Raw genomic sequence first — 22,412 nt, 5'->3', positions numbered from 1 at the left:
CAGAGAGCGAGAAGATTAATTCACATGTAGCAAAAATGGCTAGCGAAAGAAAGAGCTCCTCGTGCATGATTCATAATCCAGCTAAGGGGGGGAGGCTTGGGCGTGATAGAGCTTCATAATCATGCAAGAGAGCGCTTTACTGCAACAACAAAACATTGCCGGACTTATTGATCAGTTCGGTGAATCAATAGCGAGATTTGATATCACAATGTTGGACTTCCATACGACGCTATGAATAATTTCCGGTAGCCATGGATCTTATCATGGCCACCGCCCAAATGTATGGCCCAACATGTATGGGCACCGACCCCAATGCCTTTAGCTTGAACATCAGATAAGATTTTTTATCAGCTCTACTGCTGCTTCTTACAAACACACACCGTCTGATGGATTACCTCGTCATGCACGCGATTTGTAAGCCTGTTTGTCAACACAGAATATTTAGACGAAGAATATTTCATAAAATATTAAAAAAATCGTAATTAAAGACACAGACGCCATTCTAAAGACCTACGCACCTGTTTTAATTCATTTTTCATGTTTTTTTGTACCTTTTTGAATTTATTTATACCAGTCCGGCTTGTTCTCAACCCGAAAGGTCGTATTTCCATTAGTTATTGTCTTTTTTTGTACCCGTCGTTGCTGACGTCACAGTTAGCAACAGGCACTTGAGTTGTTCGTGAATTCCGCGCACGTTTGCTGTTTCCTTGCGACGCTCACTGCCCCGACAACCAGATACGCCAAGTTGACCAGTGCATGTCCAATGTCAAGGTTATGTACGATGCATCAACGAAGAAATAAAAATACATTCTGAGGTATATGTGATGCGTTGCGTTTTAACACAAACAGCAATGTCCGATGTGGATTAAATGCTATTAAATGTGACATTTTCTAGAACTTTTCAATTTCTATTCTCCAAAAGCGGAAAGTTGTCTTCCCACAGGTTTGAGGGTTTTTTTAAGCGGCAAATTTCTAACAAATCCCTACTACGTTTCACATCCATCTCGGACTTTTCTGTCCTACACCCTCAGGCGGCATTCACATTCCAGCCTCCCAGCAGACAAGCAAGCTCGATATTTGCATACTCTTTTTCTCCCTCTTTCTTCCCGTAGGTGCATAAATTATTCTCACGTCGCAAAGTTTCACCTTTTCCGTGCCAATTGCCCACACACGAATCGATTCCCCCGATGAGAGGAAAATGCCGACCAAGCGAAAATAGCTCCCACAATCGGCCTGTGTCAAACATGGAAATTTGTACCGATGAATTATGCATCAGCGAGCGAATGCACATAAGTACCACCTTTCGGTACGCTGACACTAATTCCTATCGGTGTGTATGTTTATATGGGTATGAATATGATTGTGTTTTAGGATGCGGTTAATAAGCGTTCGCTTGCTGCCTGGATTTCGTGATTTCTCTCACAGAAACTTGGAAATCACCTTATCGCATGCTTGACGAAGACATTCACCGGGGGTGAAAGATATGTAAGATATAAGATAAAAAACCTGAAACACACTTATCCGATGCACAAAACTAACGGTCACAGCATTCCCCCACGAAACCGGGAGTGCCTCTGCATTCCGCTCCCTTAAATCTAGATCGTGTAACCGTCACTCCCCAATTCGCTCGTAAAATCCGGCTCCCTCCCAAATGCAGGTGGCTTTAATTAATTGGCCATGCAACATAATTTAATCCGCATCGAAAGGGGGCAGACCCTGGTGGAAAGACTCCATTTTCCACGGAGCTCCAACCGCAGCAACACAAAGCACCTTATCAAAAGCTAACGGCTGCGGTGAGCTTAATAAACTCAACTCCAACTTCAGTCCGATTCTCCCTCCCGCTGGCAGGTTGTTGACCTCGGTGTGAACTATCGCACGGAAAAGGCACGCGATGCTCGGGAGGAAGTTTTCCAACGTCAGCGAAACGCATCCACCAAAAGATAAATACATCCCAATCTTGTGTTAGCAATCAGCGCTGATGATGGGTTATCGTCTAACTCATTCACCATTTGTTCCCAGTCGGAGCCACCCGAATTCTCACGTCTCACACATATATCTCATTTTTTCGCAAACTAATTGCCATCCGTCAACATCACCGTGGAAACGTTTTATCGTGCAAACACAGAAGAAATTTGTGATTACATCGCTTCCAAAGTTTGGTTCCCTTAATCGTGGACTCGTCTAAAACAGAGCACAACTTAAAAGGGGCATTCCCAGTTCAAGTTAATGCTTCGTGCTTCGAATGGGAATATTGGGGAGCAAGTCCCGAAGCAAACAAGAAAAAATCAAAATGAAAAGTCATGTTTATTAAGCGAAAAAGTAGAAGAGCATATCGAAACGAAAAGGAATCAAATCAGGTTAATCACGACAGGACAAACCGTGCGTAGGTGATGCTTCCACGGCAATCTCCCATTCATAACAAAGCGAATGTCACTCACCCTTGCGTCAGTCCATGAACGAAACAAAACGAAACAAGCTTGGCCAAAGGGATGCGAGTCAACCGATTTCCAACAAACCTACAGCCCAAAATATCCAGACGCTGGTGCGCGCGCATGAATGAAACCATCTTGCACGTACGCGTTTTACGGAGCAGAGAACTTTACGCAACCCCAAGACGCTGCCGCTGCACCATAGCGCCACCCCGGTCGGTCGATCGTTTTGTCGTGGTTTCACGTCGTACAAAAACCAGTCGTCCTTGACCAGACCATATGCACCCGTGCGGGCACCCACCGACGGACGAGCGAGACAAACTTCGGCGTAGCACATGGTTGATACCGATCAGGCACGCTAGCACGCTGCTGGCTAGTATGCGCTCGTCTTCTGTTTTTGTTTCTTCCCAAATGGATCGTCGTTCGTTCGTTCGGTCGAACAGCTGAGCATTGAACATATATAGGGGAGAATGCCAGGTAGTAGTAACAACACGGGGTGGGTCCCGGGTGCTGTTGGACGCCACCGAAGACGACGCCAACGACCGACCATCACCCAGAAGAACGTCGTGGCGCTTCCTTCTTGCTTTGGCGCAAGTCGTGTATGTCGCCGTCGCCGTAATACGCCCACGTAGAATCCACCATCGACGATCATTTTTATTGCGCTTCGTACTTTATCGACGGCTCAACAGATGGCACTGTTTGATTGCGTCCGAGATGACGATGATGACCGTGGGGATCGGAGCGCTGGAGATAGCGTCGGTAGTTTACGAACGAAACCTGCCCACAAAGAGTAACGTGAGCAGAATATATTGCGCAATGAAACTTGCACACATTGAGTCGCTTTTTTAATGACATAACTGATGTCTTACTTTTAAAACGATCCGACAAAGTAAACTATGTTAACGACACTTTGGACTAACAGGCTGTCTATTTTAGGACATTCTTTATGGATTATGTCCATCATTCTGGGTTTATGATTCTGACAGATCTACGAAAGATCAATCAATCATTTAGGACATTTAACGACGTTCGGACAGGATCAGTCAAATGGCACGGACGTCAGGTGACTTCCCTTATACACCGGTAAGCTGTGGTTCGAATCTCCTATGGTAAGTTGTGTGTGTGGGCAGGAGGGTATGACCTAGTTGTTAAAATATTAAACCCCATTGAATAACTTCATCAACAAACCTCTAAATGGCTCCCTCTTAAACCCAAGGATACCACTTTACTTCTTTAAGGTAAAATGTCAAGAGAATAGAGCAACCATCCGGGTAAGCAAATGAGCAGCGGCAAGCAAATCAAGTACATCCGGATCGTTCATTGCTTGCTGCTTGGAAAGGAACATCTTTCGAAAGTACGTTTTAAGGTCGATTATGTGACCTCTTAGTTCCAACAATCGAACGCAGTGCACGCCGCAGCTGCATCGAGTGGTTTGAACTCATAATTCTGTTTTTGAAGCCCTAGCCTCACTCGCCAGTTTCCCATATGCTAATCAATACACAATATCCCACTGCAACTGCACTGCCGAGGTGAGCTGCGCTGGAATCACATCAAGTACTCCTACCCACCCACGGTTGAACATTCTTGATGTGGGGCCACACTTGACTTCGCGTAACGTAAAGTTTGTGGGGTAGCGTGTGAGCCCAAGACACGAGCAAATGTGGGCGAAAAAATCGATGCTCGGCTCGCTGCCAAAAACTGTCTACCATCATCAATCGCACATTTGCTGAACCACAAGCACCACTTTCGGGGGCATTTTCTGGGGCGACTGACTCCTGCCGAACCACTCAAACCCAGTCTCTGCCCCACAATTTGCGCACGTGCCTCTTTTTCTTTGCCTATGACGTACACGCGGGCGTCTTTCGATCGGCGACGGCATCCATAATAGCTAATTGGATCGATTGAATTGCGTGCGTATCGTCGTCGTGTTTTGAAAAAGACGTGCATAAAACATGCAGCCAGCAGAAGCTTCGCAAGAGAAATGCACTCCCAGCCGGCAGCAGGTTCGGTGTAGTCGACTTGTGTTTTGAAGTAACGAGAACTAATGAAGGTAAGCTGGGAAGCGAAATTGATGTCTGTTGCGTGCTCTGTGTTTCGTAGGTTCAACTGTCATAATGATGACATGCTGAGTACCGAAAGTGGCTTCAAGTAAGAGTCGTAGAGCAAAAGCAATACGTTGACTGAAAATTGGTGTTTGTTGGACAAACAACAAACAGCAATTGTCCAAAACGACGGTGAGTCTTCTGTTACTAATGATGTATTTATATTCCCTTCACTGAATTTTAAATGCAGACAACCCTCTAATTGAATTTTTAATCAAATACCGCTAATTACAGCATTAACTAGATCAAAAACATTGTATTCCTTTCCAATTAACTTTAAACGAGATTGATTAAGTCTTGGCAATGTAGACGCGATAACCAACTCAACCCGGTTTACGTAAGACATTAAGGTAGACAGAGAAAAGGCAGAAAAAGTACATGTAAAAATCAATGTCCGGAAGTTCCAGGGCGCTGTGGTAGGTGGGCCTCGCCAACACCACAAACACACATTATCGGTCGTCTGGATAAAAAGTGCGTAATTTAATCACTCTTCGCTAATCAATTATCCCCCTTTTCAATTTAGATAGCGCTGCCCAGGAACCCAAGAAAACGAACAATTTGTTTGTACGGCTTTTTCTGCTTAATCACAAGCTGACCCCAGCGGCAACATTAACACGATAAGTGCGCTCCCTTCCATTACAGTCTAAAGCTACACGGTCGCAGGGTATCGGGATAGTTGATGAAAGGCTTGGTGGTAGCGATGTCTAACAAATTCGCTTACGTCGCTTAATTTATCGAACCGGTTGACACACAAACGATGCCGCATCGGTCCCTGGGTTCATTTCATTTTATTGACATAAGCCGACTTAAACTACGCTGCCTCGCATGGACACCACCGTCCGGATCGAGTGCTTAGAGCTAGGGGTAGGAATTATTGATGGGAGGGAGAGATCAACAGTTTGACCGACTATCACAACCATTCAGATCACAAAAAGTAACCCTCAACCTTATCGATTAGTTTTGTTTACCCAAGATGACGCCGAATGATTATTTAATAAAATTGAGTTTAAAAACAAATATCTATCAAGTAATACCATATGGTGCCTGTTGTTTCTCGCTATTGCCTTTGATATCACATACGACAGACAGTGACTAATTTATAACTTCCAAGATTATATCGGACACTTCCAAGAGCCTATTCCAAGTGTTAAGTACATCAGCAGAGGTTTTTTGCTTGCTTCACTCCAGCTACACCGCAACTTCAACGAGAACCGGTCAGCAAAACGGCTATTAAGTATTTAATGGTTGCGTGCAGGGAAACAAATCATACGCCATCCACCGATCATCAACGCATGCAAAAGCGCGGCATCCGTTAATCTATTAATGCACCTTAATACCACTTAATCGTGTGCACTGTGCACTCTCAAGTGTGTCTGTAATTTGCATGCACATTAGATGCCTCACGACCACCGTCTGTCCTTCCCCTGCCACTCCGGTTCAATTATTCAAATCTGATTCATGCACAGGAGGTTTTAAGCATGCACCGCCCAGCTATCACCTTTCTCGGGCGTGCCGGAAAAATACGGCCATTTCCTGTTCTTGATCGATTTTCCGCTTCCTTTTTCGCATGGCAAGCGATCGACGTTACAGTTTTCACTAACATGCAACAAAAGCCTTTCCTCTACTTTCCATACCGAGCCGGCTGAAGCGAAATTAATGACCACTTTGCTTATGTTCAAGTGGTCGTAAGAAAAAACCGCGATCGAGCAACCACCACCACCACACGTGCGAACATCAGTTTTCCGTGAGGAAAGTGAATAAATAGAACGGGCAGCAACAACAACAACAAAAAGCACTATTACGTCGATAGGTGACGACGTTATGCCATGTGAAAGTGTGTTGCCCGACTTCAGGGCAATGATCCGAAGGGAAGTAACAGTAACGTTAAGTTCCAAATATGATTTGCACTCCATCAAAAGCCGTTCACCTGGTTCAGCCCACCGGCCAAACTTCGTGCACCAAACAAGCCCCATATCAAAAAGATCGTTAAAGCTCACTCACCTCAACCATGCCATGATCGACGATCAAGGATGAGAGCCTACCTTCCAACGGCGGTACCAAAAACGGGGCGTTTAATTAATGCCACCTCGCAAGCTGTCCGCCCTTCAACGCCAATTCCGATGAGAGGTGAGGGAAAATATTTGAGAATATTTATCTCCATTTTTGTCTCATTTCATCCTAAACCAAGGTGGAACAATTGAATTTGTCTCTTATAAGAGCCGTTGCATGAGATCATCTAACTAATATTTACACTCTTTAGAGCTTATTTATCAGAAAACATAAGATATTTTTTTATCTTTGTAAGATCTACAAGAAATCCTTTCAACAATCAATTAACCTTTAAGGTCAAATATTTACACTGCGTTCAACGTCGACCCTGTCTGGGCGTCCGTTCTGCCGCCAAGTGACAGATAAAGCTCATACCGTGGTGTGGATAATGTGATTACAGTCACGGTACCACAACAAAGTGGCCGCTTTTCGGCACAGTTACGAAACATCACGGTGGTAATGTTCTCGCGACCGCCTCTAACAGCAGCGCACCGAGCCGTGGACTAAGCAGCATGGGCCAATCCTATATTTACCAAGCATCATTGCCACACGCAAACATTACGCCTAGGCTCAGCCACCTCTTGGACACGAACAACAGACTCACTGTTTATGCGCGCACCACAAGAAACATGCCATGGACGCATACTCACTCGGGTGTACTTTCCCTTCCCTTTGAGATCTACATTAACTGGAAGAGCGCTGGGCTTCAAAGTGTCATACACCATTATGCAGGCCCGTTGTACCTCGGTGCGGCAAAGTTCCTTTCCCGACCTTATCCAAGTACCGCAACGAACCAACGTCTTGTTTAAAGTGGTTGTATTTGAGGGAGGAAAAATAAAGAAACGAGCCAGCGGACAATATTTAAAGAATCAATTGTCACTCGCACGCTACTGCGCGTCACCTCTTCAAGCGCGTTTGTTTCAAACACCAAACAAATACAGCTCTTACAAATGGAGAGAGAGACGGGCGGACGAGGAGCTAGGATTTTTTTGCAATCGCGCTTAGAAAAGACGAACCATCTAATAGCCGAAACGAAATCCGAATGTCACTCAATGGGTGGTCTTTTGAGAAGGAAAAAAATCGAAACAGTCCACACAGATCTCAAGAGATGTCCAGGGTGCGCATAATTAGTTTCGAATGGTTGCCAGCACAACTTATTGAGCCAAAATCCTTGAGTGCTCGCCAAAGACGCACAGGTAATACACCAAACATAAGGCTGAGCTACCTATTTAAATACCTCCGGTGACATCTTCGACCTATTCCACTTTGCCACGGTATGAGCGTGTCAAGTCCGTGTTAGTTTGCCGCACATACGCTCGCAAGTCCTAAGTGACGTAACCCAAACCAAACACCAAACAAACTTTGCGCCTTCTTGTTGTGATTGAGCGATTACTTCATCACGGCACGGCATACAAGAAGAAAGCCGAAGTCACCCCCAAAAAACCACAAGGAAGGTCGCTTTTATGTGTGCGCAACTCGCCGGGACGTCTCTTCGCATACGCGTAAATAATGGTCTATTTTAATCCCCAACATCACCGGAAGCCGGAGGAGGGAAGCCAGGAGTTCACACCCGTCACGAAAGGGATGGCATGGCCGAAAAAGGCGGGATTCGGTGCTACACGCTGACGCTTATTTTAAGGTTCCCACATGATTCAAGCACACGCGGTTGTGCTCGTGCACTCGCAGGTTTGATCTGATGAGCGCCAGGCGGCAGGCGTGCTGTTTGCACTTGAAATTCTAGCCCTCCCCAAGGTCTGATGACCTCGTGTCAGCTAAGTGCTGTACGGCGGTGTCGCGTATACACTGACGTTTGACCTGTTTACGCCATTTTATAGGTCGATCAGAGGGTTCGAAGTACAGATGACAGATAAATTAATAAACAGAGAGAGAGAGAGAGACAGAGAGAGAGACGATGAAACATGATTGTGATTTTAGACTTCATTGCATTGTTATTTGATCTGCGGTTACTAACAATGTCCGGATATTAGGAAGCCATTCAAAGAACTATGGCTCCCCATGCTACCACCTGCTACACTATGGAAATTTATTGCCAATACAACGCAATGTCACGCCGCTTTTATGAAGCTCAACAGGTGCTGCAGATGAGATCTGTTCTGTGCTCCACTTTTGGGGAGTCTGCGACCTTAACATTGTACCAGGACGGTTGCGATCAGAGACACACATCAACACCTGACAGTTTATTACAACAGTTTGGCATTGAACATCAAAACTCGTGCTATATTCTAGTACTGTACTATCTTCGCTACCCACCTGAACGATTCAACAAACAAGCGACATCGAACGAGACTTGAGATTTGCAAAACCTCAACCTCAACAAACCGCAGCGCATCTCTCTGTTGAGGTGACAAATATGCCGCCCTATCAACTGCTACCCGATATCAAAGGAAACCGCAACCGTTTGATTTGTAATTCAGGAGGAGACCACAGACGGCGGCCGTGGTCTTATGGTTTTATACCGCAAAAATGACACCCGACAGGAAGACACGGATATCGGTAGGGTAAACGTTTCGCAGGCCGAGAAATTGCTAATCGACCACGGATCGAATTACGTGCCGGAGACGTGGTACAGAGAGTGAAGCTTCATTAGCATGTGGCCCTTGCATTGCTCCATCGGTGTCCAATCCAGTAAATTACGATGCAGTAATGAATCGTTGCACCGAAATCTCGTTAAGCTTAATCAGATTTACCAATAAATCGTTAGGAAATCGATAAGATTAAAGCCCTGTAGTTATCGACGATCCACCGTGTGCACACACCTTCAAGAGACTGCTGGCGCAACGGTAAGAAAATTCCGACAGCCCAATGCGGCATTTTCTGCCGGTCTGCTACCGGCAATCTTCATTAAAACTCCAATAAAATACCTCACCCAGCGCCACAGCGCACTTTAAGAGCCAGTTTTCGTTACGGCCAAACCAAGCGGAATCGAAATTCGATACAATCGTCTCGCCGGCTACCGGCAATTCAATCTTTTATCAGCCCAACCGTATTCCGTCGCACTAACGAAACACACAGTTGGGTGAAAACTGCGTCCGCAGTAGTCAGAAAATCCAGTGAAAGTACTTTCACCGGGTGCGTGCAGAGTTTCTTGCGCGATGTGCATTAGAAACGGTAGGATAAAAAGTGGGGGAAATGTCACCAAAATCGATTTGGAAAATGGTACCCTAATCAATTCACTCTTCTTATTGCTATCTCTTCGCGTACTATCTACCAGCCGTTTGTTCGAGACGTAACGAATCGTTTTTCTTTCCACGGAAGGTGGAGCTTTCCACTTTCATATGTTCGGGTATGATGTGATGGATCACAAACGACTGCGTCCGATGCTTAGGACAAATGGTAGCGAAAGAGACACTCTTGAGCATTAAATTGTCCACTTAACGAGTGACTTACAACGCGTCATTCCAACATCAGATGTCATGCCCGATGAAGTAAAAGCGTAGAGCATTATACTGTTTTCAAATAGAATTCTTTGATACAAAACTCCCACAAGTTGTCTGCCATGTGACAAACGCACAATACTCAATTAACTCTCTTCTGAGTGGCCCTTGTCGTACGGCAGCATGAGCAACATACTTTATATACGCACTGTACTTGCAAAACGGCCATCATTGCACAAAACGGACCCTCCTCCATTCAAATTGCGTCCGTAATTGCGTTAAGTTTGCGGAGGTCACGCAAGATTGACGCCTAATTTCAGGAGCCGCCCGACGACGCGACAGACAATCTCCATTTTTCCTTCGAGTCCTATTTTTCACTCGTCTCCTTGGCCCCGCGGTGCTAGTGCACGAGACAGACAGACACACACTGAGGTCCACCCATTCACGTTGGCGTTGGACTAGAAACATTCGATGACCCGCTTGTGCACTCACCGTCATATGCCTGCCTATATTGCAGCTACCCCCTATGGAGTATAGTGTATCTTAGAAATGTTTTCCAGATAAGAAAGTGAGTTGATTGCTCCCTTTGTTTCGATTTCATCGAGACAAACGTGATCATCGCCACAAGAACCTAATTTTAATGTAGATGAACTTCATTCATCTCCTTCCTGTCAAGAAAGCACGGGAAAACGACTCAATACAAACAGCCGCTCACCTTTAAAGCATCCCAAAATAAAACAAACAAACTTCCATCAAAACCATCACTCAAAGACATGCCAAGGTGGAAGCAGCATGATGATCCACTGCTGCTCAGTTCACAACACCTGAGTAAAGCTGCACCGAAAAACAAAACCCGACCCAATATTTGCACAAATGTTTCAACGCTTCTCTCCAACAACCAAACACGATGGGAAACAAACGAGCAACAACCCCATCATACACATCAGCAGCGACCGACGATAGAGAGCTTGGTCGGAAGAACCAACAACTCCATCAGCGGATGTACACCGTCTGCGGCCTTTCTCGGTTTCGGTCTTTCGGCTGTGTAAATCTACATTTATGGTTACAACCGTCGTCGCCTTCCCTTAAATATCCGGATCGACGGATAATGCTCGGTGAATTAAGAAACCAGCAACGATCTCCTTCACCTCATCGATCGTCATCGATCGAAAGCGAAAAGTTGGTGTTTGGCCGGTGTTTGGCCGATCGATTTGCGTAGTGCGAAACGCTCACGCACAGCACGTTCGGGGCGTTTGGAGCGCTGCAGACAGATGAGGTAATCGTACGGTCCCAAACTCCCGACCTCCCCACAAGCTTGGTCGTCATTTTCCGTCATCCATATTCCGACGCACCGAGCCGCGCGAATGTGATTGACGAAGTGTAATATGACCGTGGGGCGTGAAATCTGGCCGGTTTAGTGAAAGAAACGCCAGTTACCTCACACGCACATTCATTACACCGGGCAGGTCTATAATTCGTATCGAACTATAGGCAAGGTTACAAGATAAGATTCCGTATTTTGGAAGGGTAGAAACAACAACAACACTTCCATTTCAAGGCTTCACGTTTTTGGGGGGAAGAGCAAAGCCGCGATGAGTCAGACGGCTACACGGCTCAAAGTGGCGGCGGCTAAGTGACCTTAGTTGGTTAGGGTCTATCAGTTTATCGGACGATGATACTCTGATCAGGACACTGCTCCGTCTCGCCGCTTCATCACGACGCAGTTTCAGGCAATTGAGAGACGTACGTGTGCGATACACGCTGGTTGCGACACAGGCAGATAGTTTGATAAGATCATTCGGCCACTGCGTTAGACTTAAGCTAATGCTATAGTTCGGTAAACTTCATATATTAATATCATAACTTCGTTTAAAACCAAAAATCCTTCAACTTTATATTGGGCAGGTTACAGAAACATAAAAAGGTCACAACTTGACCATCAAAGTGGAAGAGTCTGTTTGATCTTGTGATTCGAGAACTTCGAGAGAAGAGGCGTTTAGTTTAACTTGGTCAGTTGTATGAAAATAAGCTTAGCAAACATCACACATCCTCCACCTATTCAGCGGTCAAGGAAAGTTTGAAAAGTAAACAACTCGTAAATTCGGTAGCGCAATACTGACGCCCGGTGGATCTTCCCGCACTCTGAAGACGACCTTGAACGTGTTAAAGTGCACAAGAGGAATCGTTGAAGAGTAAAGTGTAATATTGAGAAGTGCTTTGATTTGAACCATTGAACAGTGTTAGATAAGTGAATGGTAAAAGTAAAAGGGAACGTTTGCTCTTCTAAATGCCTACAAGCGATGAGCTCAGGAAGAAAAGTTCGTTGCATATTTTGTTGCAAACTCGAGGCATTTCTGGTGAATGTTACGAATTAAAATATAACACATTATCCACTTCCAACGAGCAAACATTCACCTCCATCAAAGCGTATTGGTTAGTCGTTGGCTCTGCCCAAAGTGAATGTAGGCTAGCTAGCCTTCGAGTCACTCAATTGAAACATAATTTAACATTTGTAAGTGCAAACGTGAATATGAATAGACGCCGCGCGCATGCACAACACCACGTTGTTGCACTTTGAATTGCATCCGAAAGAAACGAACCCAACGAAACATCACATCATTTTTATCAACATCATCATCAAGTCGTGATCGTCGTACCCCACGATCATCACCCTTCCATATACACACAGTTGCTGGGGGATGGGTTCCATTCCTTCCCGGAAGTGGCAATGAAAATGGACAGCCGTTTTCACTGCTTCTGGTCGGTGCTTTGGCTACGGACGACCGGAGGGCAGGTCAAATAAAGTATGGGCCCCGGGAATGGGAATGTTTGACGACGATGACACATCTCCAAAAGCAGAGACATTAAAAATGTCAAGACAACGGCATGGTCTGGCATACAGCTACCTAAATCAATAAACTTTAGCTGTTGAATTTAAGCTACCAGTAACCGTACAGTAAATAAAGACCAGTTATGTGGAAACCTTTAGCATCTTCGATACTTTTGATCCTACAGTAGTCAGATATGTCTAAATGATTGCAGAGTCTATGGCTCAAAGGAATAGAGGGACTATAAACGTTCCATACAAAAAGTGTCGTCAGGTTTTCTTCCAACCGATTGACAGTCAGCAACGTTACACACAGGGAAAGGAAGAAATTTTGCAAAGTTCAATAAATCTTAGACATATGCAGTGTTATGCTCACCTGACGGCCACCCGTACAGAGGATTCCTTATCTTCGTCCGGCATGTTGCCGTGTTTGTGTGACTTCCTTGAATGGTCGGGACAAAAATTTGATTCTAGCTGAACTCTCTAATTTTGCTGCTGACGATCCACCACCACAACACTACGGTTTCGGTCGAGGTAGTTGCAGTGTTTTCGTTACTGGAAAGTGCTTGGCTTTCGCCGCACTTAATGTAGAACTTCTGACACTGTAAGCTTCACACGGCAATTTATATTACTTAACAATGCTCCGATGCTTTTCCACGGTTGAATTTGGCTCTGGTAGGATTGAAGGTTGTTGTTGAGGCTGACGGACACTTTACGGAAAGGTATCATGAACATCTGAAACACAAGGAAAAATACAAATTAGAAATCATTGTAAAAAGGGAAAGCACTAGAACGATATAATTATCATCAACAGGCTGGCTGTGCGGCTGTCGTTGTTTGAGAACAAGTGTTCAAAATTCTAAACGTCAACGATGACAGGGATGGGAAGGCAGGCATACAATCCGACTGGCTCATGAATATTTACAACGACACACCCGAAAAGAAAGAAGCATAACCAGCAGCAGCAGTAGCAACAGCAGCAGCAAGTACTTTTGATCCTCCCTCAGGTGGAACTTGAGCTGTAACGAGTGTCGGTCGGTAAACTCTTCAATGTACACACACACACAGGGTTTTGTTTCCGAATCGAGAGACGGTAGCTGCAACACGAACAGAAAAGCAAACCTTCAGCTACTGCTCGAACCTCGAAGATCAAACCACGCTGATAGTTAAGGTGCTGGCCGGGGGGGGTTCGACTGCGACGACGATGGTTGGGCGAAGCGGGCATGGGACACTCTGCGTCATAAATTACCGCCATGTATTTTTACTTCCGATGGCAGCCAAAGGTGACAAGGGGTGAACGTTTCCAACGAGGTTAGGTTAGTGGTTGGTCGTCCAACATAATATCTTTCTTCTCTACGCTTGGTGTGCTTTTTTGTTTTACTCTTCTAAAATAACAGTTAAATGGCACCTCTCTTAACCACCAGAATTTCCTTTAGGTTTGAAAACTCTTTGAAAATGGGGCTTATACGTCTTGAAGAGAGGATAAGAGTGCGGCAGTGTACTTCGGAGCATTCCCACACTTCACGACGGTCGTGATCGACGGAAAATGTCACTTTTGGACAATCTTCTTCGAAGACAACCCGCTCGAACTCTTCGAACTGTGGGTGAGCTTTGAAGGCGAGATAAAATTGTACTTAAATGCATGACTTTTACGTCCATAAAAAACGTATAAGAGCTCGATAAAAATGTTAATATACAGGCCCCATTCAACAATATCTTTTCTCCACTGCAGACTGTGTGCGGAAGAAGCAATGTCATAAGCAGCATTAAAACATACAAAATAATACAATTTTATCGACGCCGTAAATTAGGAGAAAATAAGTGACTTTTTTTTTGGGGGGATGGGGAGGTCCCCATGGGATTGTTAATTGCGCGTGGCGGTATGGCCACGTTGTCCACGCATGACGAACTCCGTTGGTTTTATGAGGGACTGGCGGTGCGATGGGAAACGAAGCGAACGGAGGATTAAAAACCGGACTCGCATTGTGTTTTGGCCCGGGCGTTGACGGTATTGTCAAATTTTCAATCGACTTTGGAAAATCTTTTTCTAAATCCTAAGACCTCATCACGAAAACTCGTATATCTTTAATAGACAAATATGAAAAAGGAAGACAAAACAACTCCATCTGGTCAATTTTTTTACAAACAACTACGCTATATTAAGATTCTTAAACAAAACCTCACAAAAAAGCAAACCAGCGTAGAGATGTAAAAATAAATATTTGATGATCGTGTGGCTACTAGAAAAGCACACAGACGAACCTCTTAAAGCAGACAGCGTGGACAAGCACCGGGCTCGACACAATTTGGGAAACAATCCACAGGCAAGACTAAGACTGACGGAGCTAATCAACCCATAAACCCTATGATAAACATATCAACAACGCACGTTCCAGCATGTGTTCCTCCCTTTTTTGGACACAAATAACGTGATTCTCCCTAAAGGCTCTTCCCGATAGCAGCAAAGTGCTTTAACGGAAGGTAAAAATCGGTACATAACGACTAATCGATGCGATAAACGGCAGCGTAATGGAACGTAGATAGCGATTATTCCGGTTTATTGCTCCTCTATTCGATAGTTTGCGATAGAGCGGCTCTTTAAGGTGTAAATTAAAAATATGGTTAACATAGCTCCAGCTTTATCCTCATCGCTACTCGTCAGTACTTCTTCCCAATATCGCCCAAGCTCATCGCTTACTAATAATCGTTTCTTTTTTTTTTTAAATCGCCATTAGTGGCAACATTAGGGGCATGTAAACATATTTTTAAATTGGTTTGTCACGTGTCCCGGGGAAACAGGGGAGAGTTGAACGAACTTTCCACGCGGAATTCGTAACACACAAGCTAAACAGCCTAATGTGTCCAAACACTCACGCCGGCCATCAAATTTAGAGCAATCTCTCGTTTGTCACACGCGACTCGTTTTTTTTTTCTCTCGGAAACGTTGAAAATCGTGGTTCCTTCTTCCAAAGGCAAGCAAAGCAATGTTGGAAGACCCTAGCCGTTACTCTCCGGTTTCGTTCGCCTTTCACGCTATGGCCCTTAATCTTGCCAAACGAGTGTGTTTTTATAGTTTATTTTGGGCACGCCGTACACACAAAAGGAATGAAAGAAAAGGAAGTGGAAGCAATCAACAGCTGTGTGTTGGACGCGTTTGATCCAAATCTCATCCGAACTCTCTGATTGATTGCTGTTATGCTGTAAATTCGGTGATAATACATCTCGAGAGAGAGAGAGAGAGAGAGAGAGAGAGAGAGAGAGAGAGAGTGAAATGCACGTAGAAATCAAGTATTTTTCCTTCTTTCAAAAAAAAAGGTGGGTTAAAATGTATCCCTTCTCATGCCAAAATCAAATCTATCCTATTTCATCTAAGCGGTGAAATATCCACAAATTTTACTTTTTAATGAATGAAAGCTTTAACTGGCACGTTTCATTCATTAATTTTTGTGAACAATTACAGCATCTCCCGTGGTGTGAAAGCTTCAAGCCACTAACATCAACTTCGATACGCTCGATAAAGCATAACCCCGATATGATGCGATGATGTAATTTTGAGTCTGAATCTGAATGTCGCCATTTTACTAATTGGCTCTCAGGGTGGGCCGATGCGTTTCGGCGCTTTACCAATCAACATAATGAAGTTTATTGTAACTTTTTGCTTGGGTTCGTTGATTTTTCGACTCTGAAAAATCGTGTAATAAAATATACTATCAGTACAAATACAGAGCTGTCCTAGCGATCTACCCTACTGGGGTACAGAGACAACATTTCACTTCGAAATCAGTTGATTTTCAGAAACTTTAAGGACCAATTGAACTTCTCAAAGCATTTCTTGAACATATTTCTCCCTTCTGGATAAACTGTAGGATATGGACAGGGGGTCAGAGACTGATCAACTGTAAAACTAAGAATCTGGTAGACTAATGTCGTTCTGAAACTCGGACCTAGGAGTCATCCCAAACATCCCAAAATGTCGTCCAAGTCTGACAACTAGACAACTCCGCATCAAGGTTTGACTAAACCTTGAGCGAAAGATATTTTGCAATCATTCCATGCCCAAGATGAATGAACCACCGATCGCTGAGGTTTTAAAAGTACTGTAAACGTGAGATAATTGATTTTATGATTATCCATTACCCGAATGGCAATAGCGATGGATTTCCTAGCGAACATCAAGACTGTTTTATTTTTCTAACGCATAACTAATAACCGTAGGACCATCCTCGTTGAAACATCATTACAAGTAGACTGTTCCATCACAATCCATCACGTGTTGGTTGGGGTTGATGGATGATTGTGGTCAGTCGTCTAGAGTATTGCCAATGAAGACAAAGACCAATCGATAAAAAGCATTTCGATTGGTAGCAAATAATAAAATGATCGTACTAAAAACTCGTTGAACATAAATATAAAAACAATGCAATCGTACATTCTACCTACGAATCGCTGACGAGCATTAAAATGCAAATAAAATAGGACACCAACCTGATCCTGATTAGCTCACGGTATCTAGTTCAACTGCGCTGCACCACTTCTGCAATTTTCCTCCGTCGAAACCTACTTTTCCCTTGCTATGAACTGGTTTGCTTCGTTGTCTGTACGGGTGGCACGCATGCACCGCAGCCTCGGTCTCTCGGTCTTCTCGGCTAAGCATCACGCCACCCACCACAAGATTTCACCCGCAAACTTTCCATGGGCGGAAGTGTGCGAGAGAGTGGCCAAACGGCAGTACGAGTACTGCACCGAGCAAATTTGATTCGCTTTGCACCATCCCCTACACGGTCACTGTTCAGAAACAGAGCTCTCTAGATGGACTTAAGCAGAGACTCGGTGGTGTTCGAAAAGTGAGCTCCAAATAGAGGTTTGGATTGGTTTAAATAAAATTAAAAGGCTTGGGAGTTGATCGGTTGACCCATTACGAGACTTATCAGTGATTTTAAGGAAAATGAGATTATTTTTAGATAGTATAAGAAGCTTCGGAAAACGCTCACTACTTCCCATTTGTAGGAAAAGCTTTAACCTGATCACAATTTAATTTACTTCAAGAGGGAAGAAGCGCCTCGTAATGTAACGAACTGAGCAAAAAGGTGTGAACATGTGTCTGAAACATGGCTCAAAGAGGAAGACGTGAATGAACAGATGAAGCAAAAACAAATTAGAGAGAGAAAAATTGCTAAAGAAACACAATCCCCCTCATTTTTACGGTGGCCGAAAGCAGATCATAAGCTTAGACTATCTCGCAACCCTCCCCACGCTCACCTGCTTCCCTCCCACATCCATCGACCAACATTGGCATTAACGGCAATTTTTGTTGTTGCTTTTAAGCCAGCACAATGCGCTTTTCCCGAGCGCAGGCCGTGGCGTACCAGCAGACCAACATCCTCCACCAACCGAGAGGCCTTATTTTCGCGCTGAAGGAAATTTCGCGAAGCTCTTGCGCACACCGGTACGAGTACACTTTTTTTTTGTCGGAGCTTTTACCACGCACAGTATTGGCTGGATGTACACGCCACTGCCACCGTGGGGCTTGTACTCATGACGTTCGGGAGGTTTTGGGGCCGAAAGGAAAAGGAAATTTGGAACCAAAGCTAAACAACGATCGAACGCGAATCAACCAACGCCGTCCAAGCAATCTTGTTGCACTCCGAAAGCGTTTGAAAAAGCAACGATCCGTACAAAATCCATGATTTGAAAGACGACGAGCCGTGTAAACACATTCGTTGGCCATGGTTTCAGGAGCTTGTTTCCCTCATCAAGGGTAGAGACACCCAATATAAATTGATGCATAGCCCCAAAAAGACAAACGCTTGGAATAAATCATTCCTCGTTTTTTCGTGCGCCACATTGCCTGACCTTCGAAAATAATTTGCAATTGTGGCTAAAACAACTAAATAAAAAAGGACAATTTAAAGCTCCAACAAAAACCGTTTGAAAAATCTACAAAAATAAAGCAACCGGTTTGGTGGTGAACAACGCGTATCGCGATAAAAGGTCCCAATCAATATGATGCCAGGATGATGAAAATAAAGGGGGGGGGAAAACTCGCGATCAAACCACCCCAGGTGCACATCCGCTAGAACCGGTTTGCTGTCAGCATGATTTTGCCGATTATTTGATTCAGTTCGGGGGCTGGCTACGTATTGCTATTGGTTTTCTTCGCTTAATCCCAAAACTTATCACATTAATGAGTTTGAAGTTGCTGCAAGCAGCTACTTGGATTTGATACATCTCCGCCACAAGCAGACCAGCTTTTTAGTGTTGTCCAGGTGATGGAACAGCCGTCCATTTGATTAAAAGCAATACCGCAAAAACTGCTTCTTCTGTCTTTTTAGGGAACGATCTATATGGGATTTGATTCTTGTTCCTTCGTGATAGCAACTCCCGCATCTATCCACCTACCATTCTATCGTTTGTTCTATAATCGAAAGAAAAACGCCTCTGTAATAGAATAGAATGTCTGCAAAACAAGTTCTTTGGCAAAGATAGGAGATTCGTTGTTGTTTGTATAGCCTACTTGCCTATTGCCAAGGATATGCCCTTGAAAACGTAGCCCTCCCAAAAGCATGCTCTCGGCAACGGAATAAAATTAAGAATGAACACACTCACCCAAAAAGGGATGTTTCACGTTTGTTGCAGACTTGTCTTCCTGTAAAGCACAGCCATTTTCCCGAGGGTTCGCTAGGGCGTTGTGACTGCCAACTTTTCGCTACGCACCCTATATCTCAACACCGGGCCAAAACAATTTATGATGCCGTGGCCTTCCGGGGGATTGAACATGAATCAACCCCCGCAAAATCTACAGGCGAATCTACTCAATGAAATACACCGGGCAGCACCGTTTGGCGTTTATGTAATGGCGGACCAAAGCTAACCCCTCGAACAACCAGTACGTGTCAGGGTCAGCTCTCGCTTACGACAGACAGCAGCGGAAGCGATCTGGTCCGGGAGATCTTTTACAATACATTCCGAATGTTTGGAGAGACAGAGAGACCAAGTGTCCGAATGTCCGATTTCGATTCCAAAACGTACGAAACCACAACCTACGCATGGAAAACGAGCATAAGGTTTACGGATTCGTTTTGTCACGTACGGGCATATTATCCGGGTCGGGTTGCAAGTGGGCAGCCCGTTATCTGTGATCAATAAATGTGTTAAACTTAACTTGTGATGCTAGCACGTACAATAATTTAGACACGGCGAATTTTTAACTTAGCAATAATGGAAGTTTCCAAGCTTAGCCTCTACCAGGCAGTAGTCGTCATCAAAGCTGATTTGTTTATCGAGCAATGCCAATCTTTTCTCCAACAAGTTCTTCTGTAGGATTACTTTACAAATCGTGATTGCTTATGGAATTGTTGCCTCAACAATTAAATTAAAAGAGAACATTATCCACCAAACGTTTTACAAGTAACAACTTTCAACGCATTTCCATCGCTTCATCAACCAAATCCTATCGTTACAAAACTCCCCGGTTTGTTCGTTCCAGGTTGTCATGGAAGATTTTGCACGGTGCCCCTTTTTTACAAACACACACGCAAACGAAACCACTACACGCACACTGCGTCTGCCGTATGTGAAATGTGCGGAGGAAGGCCCATTCAAGACGACATCCACTGCGAGACCCACGGTTGACTGGAGGTTCCGCAGAGGTGGGACAAAACAACCCGATACCTCCCATCCACCCACTTCAACGGCCCACCACCATTCCGACCAGTTCCAACTAACTTACCTGCTTGAAACACTGCTGCGGCTGCTGTTGTTGCACGTTCGTTTCCACTTCCGGTTTGGTTCACCAAATTTCCTTCAATTTCAAGCACACACGTTTTCCGAATGGATGGGGTGCGGGGGGGGTTGCCTTTTTTTAAACGAAGCTTACAATTTTCCCTCACATGTGGACAACACTCTCACATACACACAAACACACACTGCGATGGATGAATATTCTTTTTTCCAAAAAGCAAAATATTACTAGAACGTCGCTATCACGACAACATCATGTATCCAGGTTACTTTAATTGGAAGAAAAGGGGTTTTCCGAACTATGCACAATTTTTCATACAAACATCGGAAAACTACATACGCCTTACGAACACTTAATTCCTGCACCTTTTACGTAAATGCGGACTTGTAATCCGACTTCTACTGGTGTATTTATCGCACTGGACAACATACGTTTGCTTTTAACATTTTCCTACACATTTCCTTTTCTTTTGCCAATACCGGTTCTGAATGCATCGATCAAGTTAGCACAGAAAACAGTTAGGAAGTTAGGTGACAGCATAGCGCTTCGTGTCCGATATAGCCAATAGGTGAAAAACGCGAAGGAAACACTACGTTCCAGAACAGTATAGAAGCTAAGCAGCTAATGCTTTGGCTAGTTGGGATGTGTGTTGTGGTGTCCAAAAACACCCCAAACATGAAGAAAGAACAGACAGGTAATCAGTCAAGTAGGTGGTAAGTAAAAAAACACAGCAAGACCCAATCGCCCATCCATCAAAAACCTGTTTCATCCAACCGTTCAGCATCCAGAAATGCAGCTGTAGCCGCTTGGAAGCACGTCCTCGTCTTTACGATAAACAGAATGGCAGAATGCATTACCACCCTTCGCACCTTGCCCTTTTTGCAAACAGGGTTTTAATGTTTTTGCTGCTAACAAATGGACCGAAATCAAGCGGCTGCAACACATGCTACAAACAACTCGAATAGCGGATTTGCATTTGCTTGCTTCTTGTGGTGCTAGAGGCGACGGGTGCGATGATCAAGCCCTACGCGGGGCGGTCGAACACATAAGCCAAAATGTTCTGCCCGGTCTGCCCAGCTCGTTAGGGCGCTTGTTGCGGGTGTACCGTACCTTACCGAAGGTCACAAAACGCAAGGTAGATAACCTAAAATATGAAACTGTTTTACTATGCTTTTCCTGCCAAATGCTTCAATATCGTTTCGCATCGAAAACATACCCCGCAAACTCGGGTTTTCCAAGCGCTTTTTTCGATGGCTTGCGTTCAGTTTGCCTGCCCCACGACGCTATTATTGATTTTTACGCCGTATACTGCTTTGCTCGCTTTCGCGATGAATTTCTGCTGGTAATTTATCGATTTCGCCAATATTCTTCCATTTTTTATTCCATTATTTATTATTTCGCATATTAGAAAAATTTCACTTCACAAGAACACTTTTCACACACTTTACGAAAGAAAAAAAAAACCTATCGGCTGGGAACGGAAGGGATGCTGTTTGGAACGCAGACCGAACAACCCCTACCAAAGCTATCAAACATGTTTCAAACACCAACCGAACATACTCCACACTTTTCGGGAAAAGCAGCTGATTCGAATGGGACAGCAAGGCCCATTTGATTGTGATTGCATAAACAAACAAAAAACGCAAAAACGCACTATAAAAGCTCACTCCGATAACAATGGAAATTCGGAACCGCGTTACAAACGGTGTCCGATGGGTGAGAAGCGGCAGAAAAAAAAGCACACACGAACGCGACCGACATCCACACACTTTCGCGGTCGCTTTTGTTTTGGGCACGATGCGATGAAATACAAGCGAGTACGGTTCCAAGCTGTGTGTAGCGAAGGTTGGTACATCGACGCCATGTTGA

General features: G+C 44.5%; 1 protein-coding gene across 15 annotated transcripts in view; it reads right to left on the bottom strand.

Moving 5' to 3' along the window:
* LOC118514008 (kinesin-like protein KIF21B) overlaps positions 1-22,341 on the bottom strand; it is a 38,164-nt gene extending 15,823 nt beyond the window's left edge. For 6 of the 15 annotated variants that reach the window (XM_036060460.1, XM_036060473.1, XM_036060474.1 and 3 more), the window contains exons 1-3: positions 22,095-22,341; positions 20,532-20,811; positions 13,179-13,537 (exon numbers count right to left, since the gene is read on the bottom strand). In XM_036060460.1, coding sequence (XP_035916353.1) covers positions 13,179-13,222 — 44 coding nt within the window. In that variant the 5' untranslated portion in view covers positions 13,223-13,537; positions 20,532-20,811; positions 22,095-22,341. The remainder of the gene's footprint in view (positions 1-13,178; positions 13,538-20,531; positions 20,812-22,094) is intronic. The other 9 variants (XM_036060461.1, XM_036060463.1, XM_036060464.1 and 6 more) reach the window with 9 other exon arrangements.
* Between the last annotated feature and the right edge of the window lie 71 nt (positions 22,342-22,412).

Source organism: Anopheles stephensi, chromosome 3 (genome assembly GCF_013141755.1).
Source record: "Anopheles stephensi strain Indian chromosome 3, UCI_ANSTEP_V1.0, whole genome shotgun sequence".
Classification (NCBI taxonomy): Eukaryota; Metazoa; Arthropoda; class Insecta; order Diptera; family Culicidae; genus Anopheles; species Anopheles stephensi.
The sequence above is the reverse complement of the archived record's forward strand: the minus strand, read 5'-3'. Positions and strand labels throughout refer to the sequence as shown.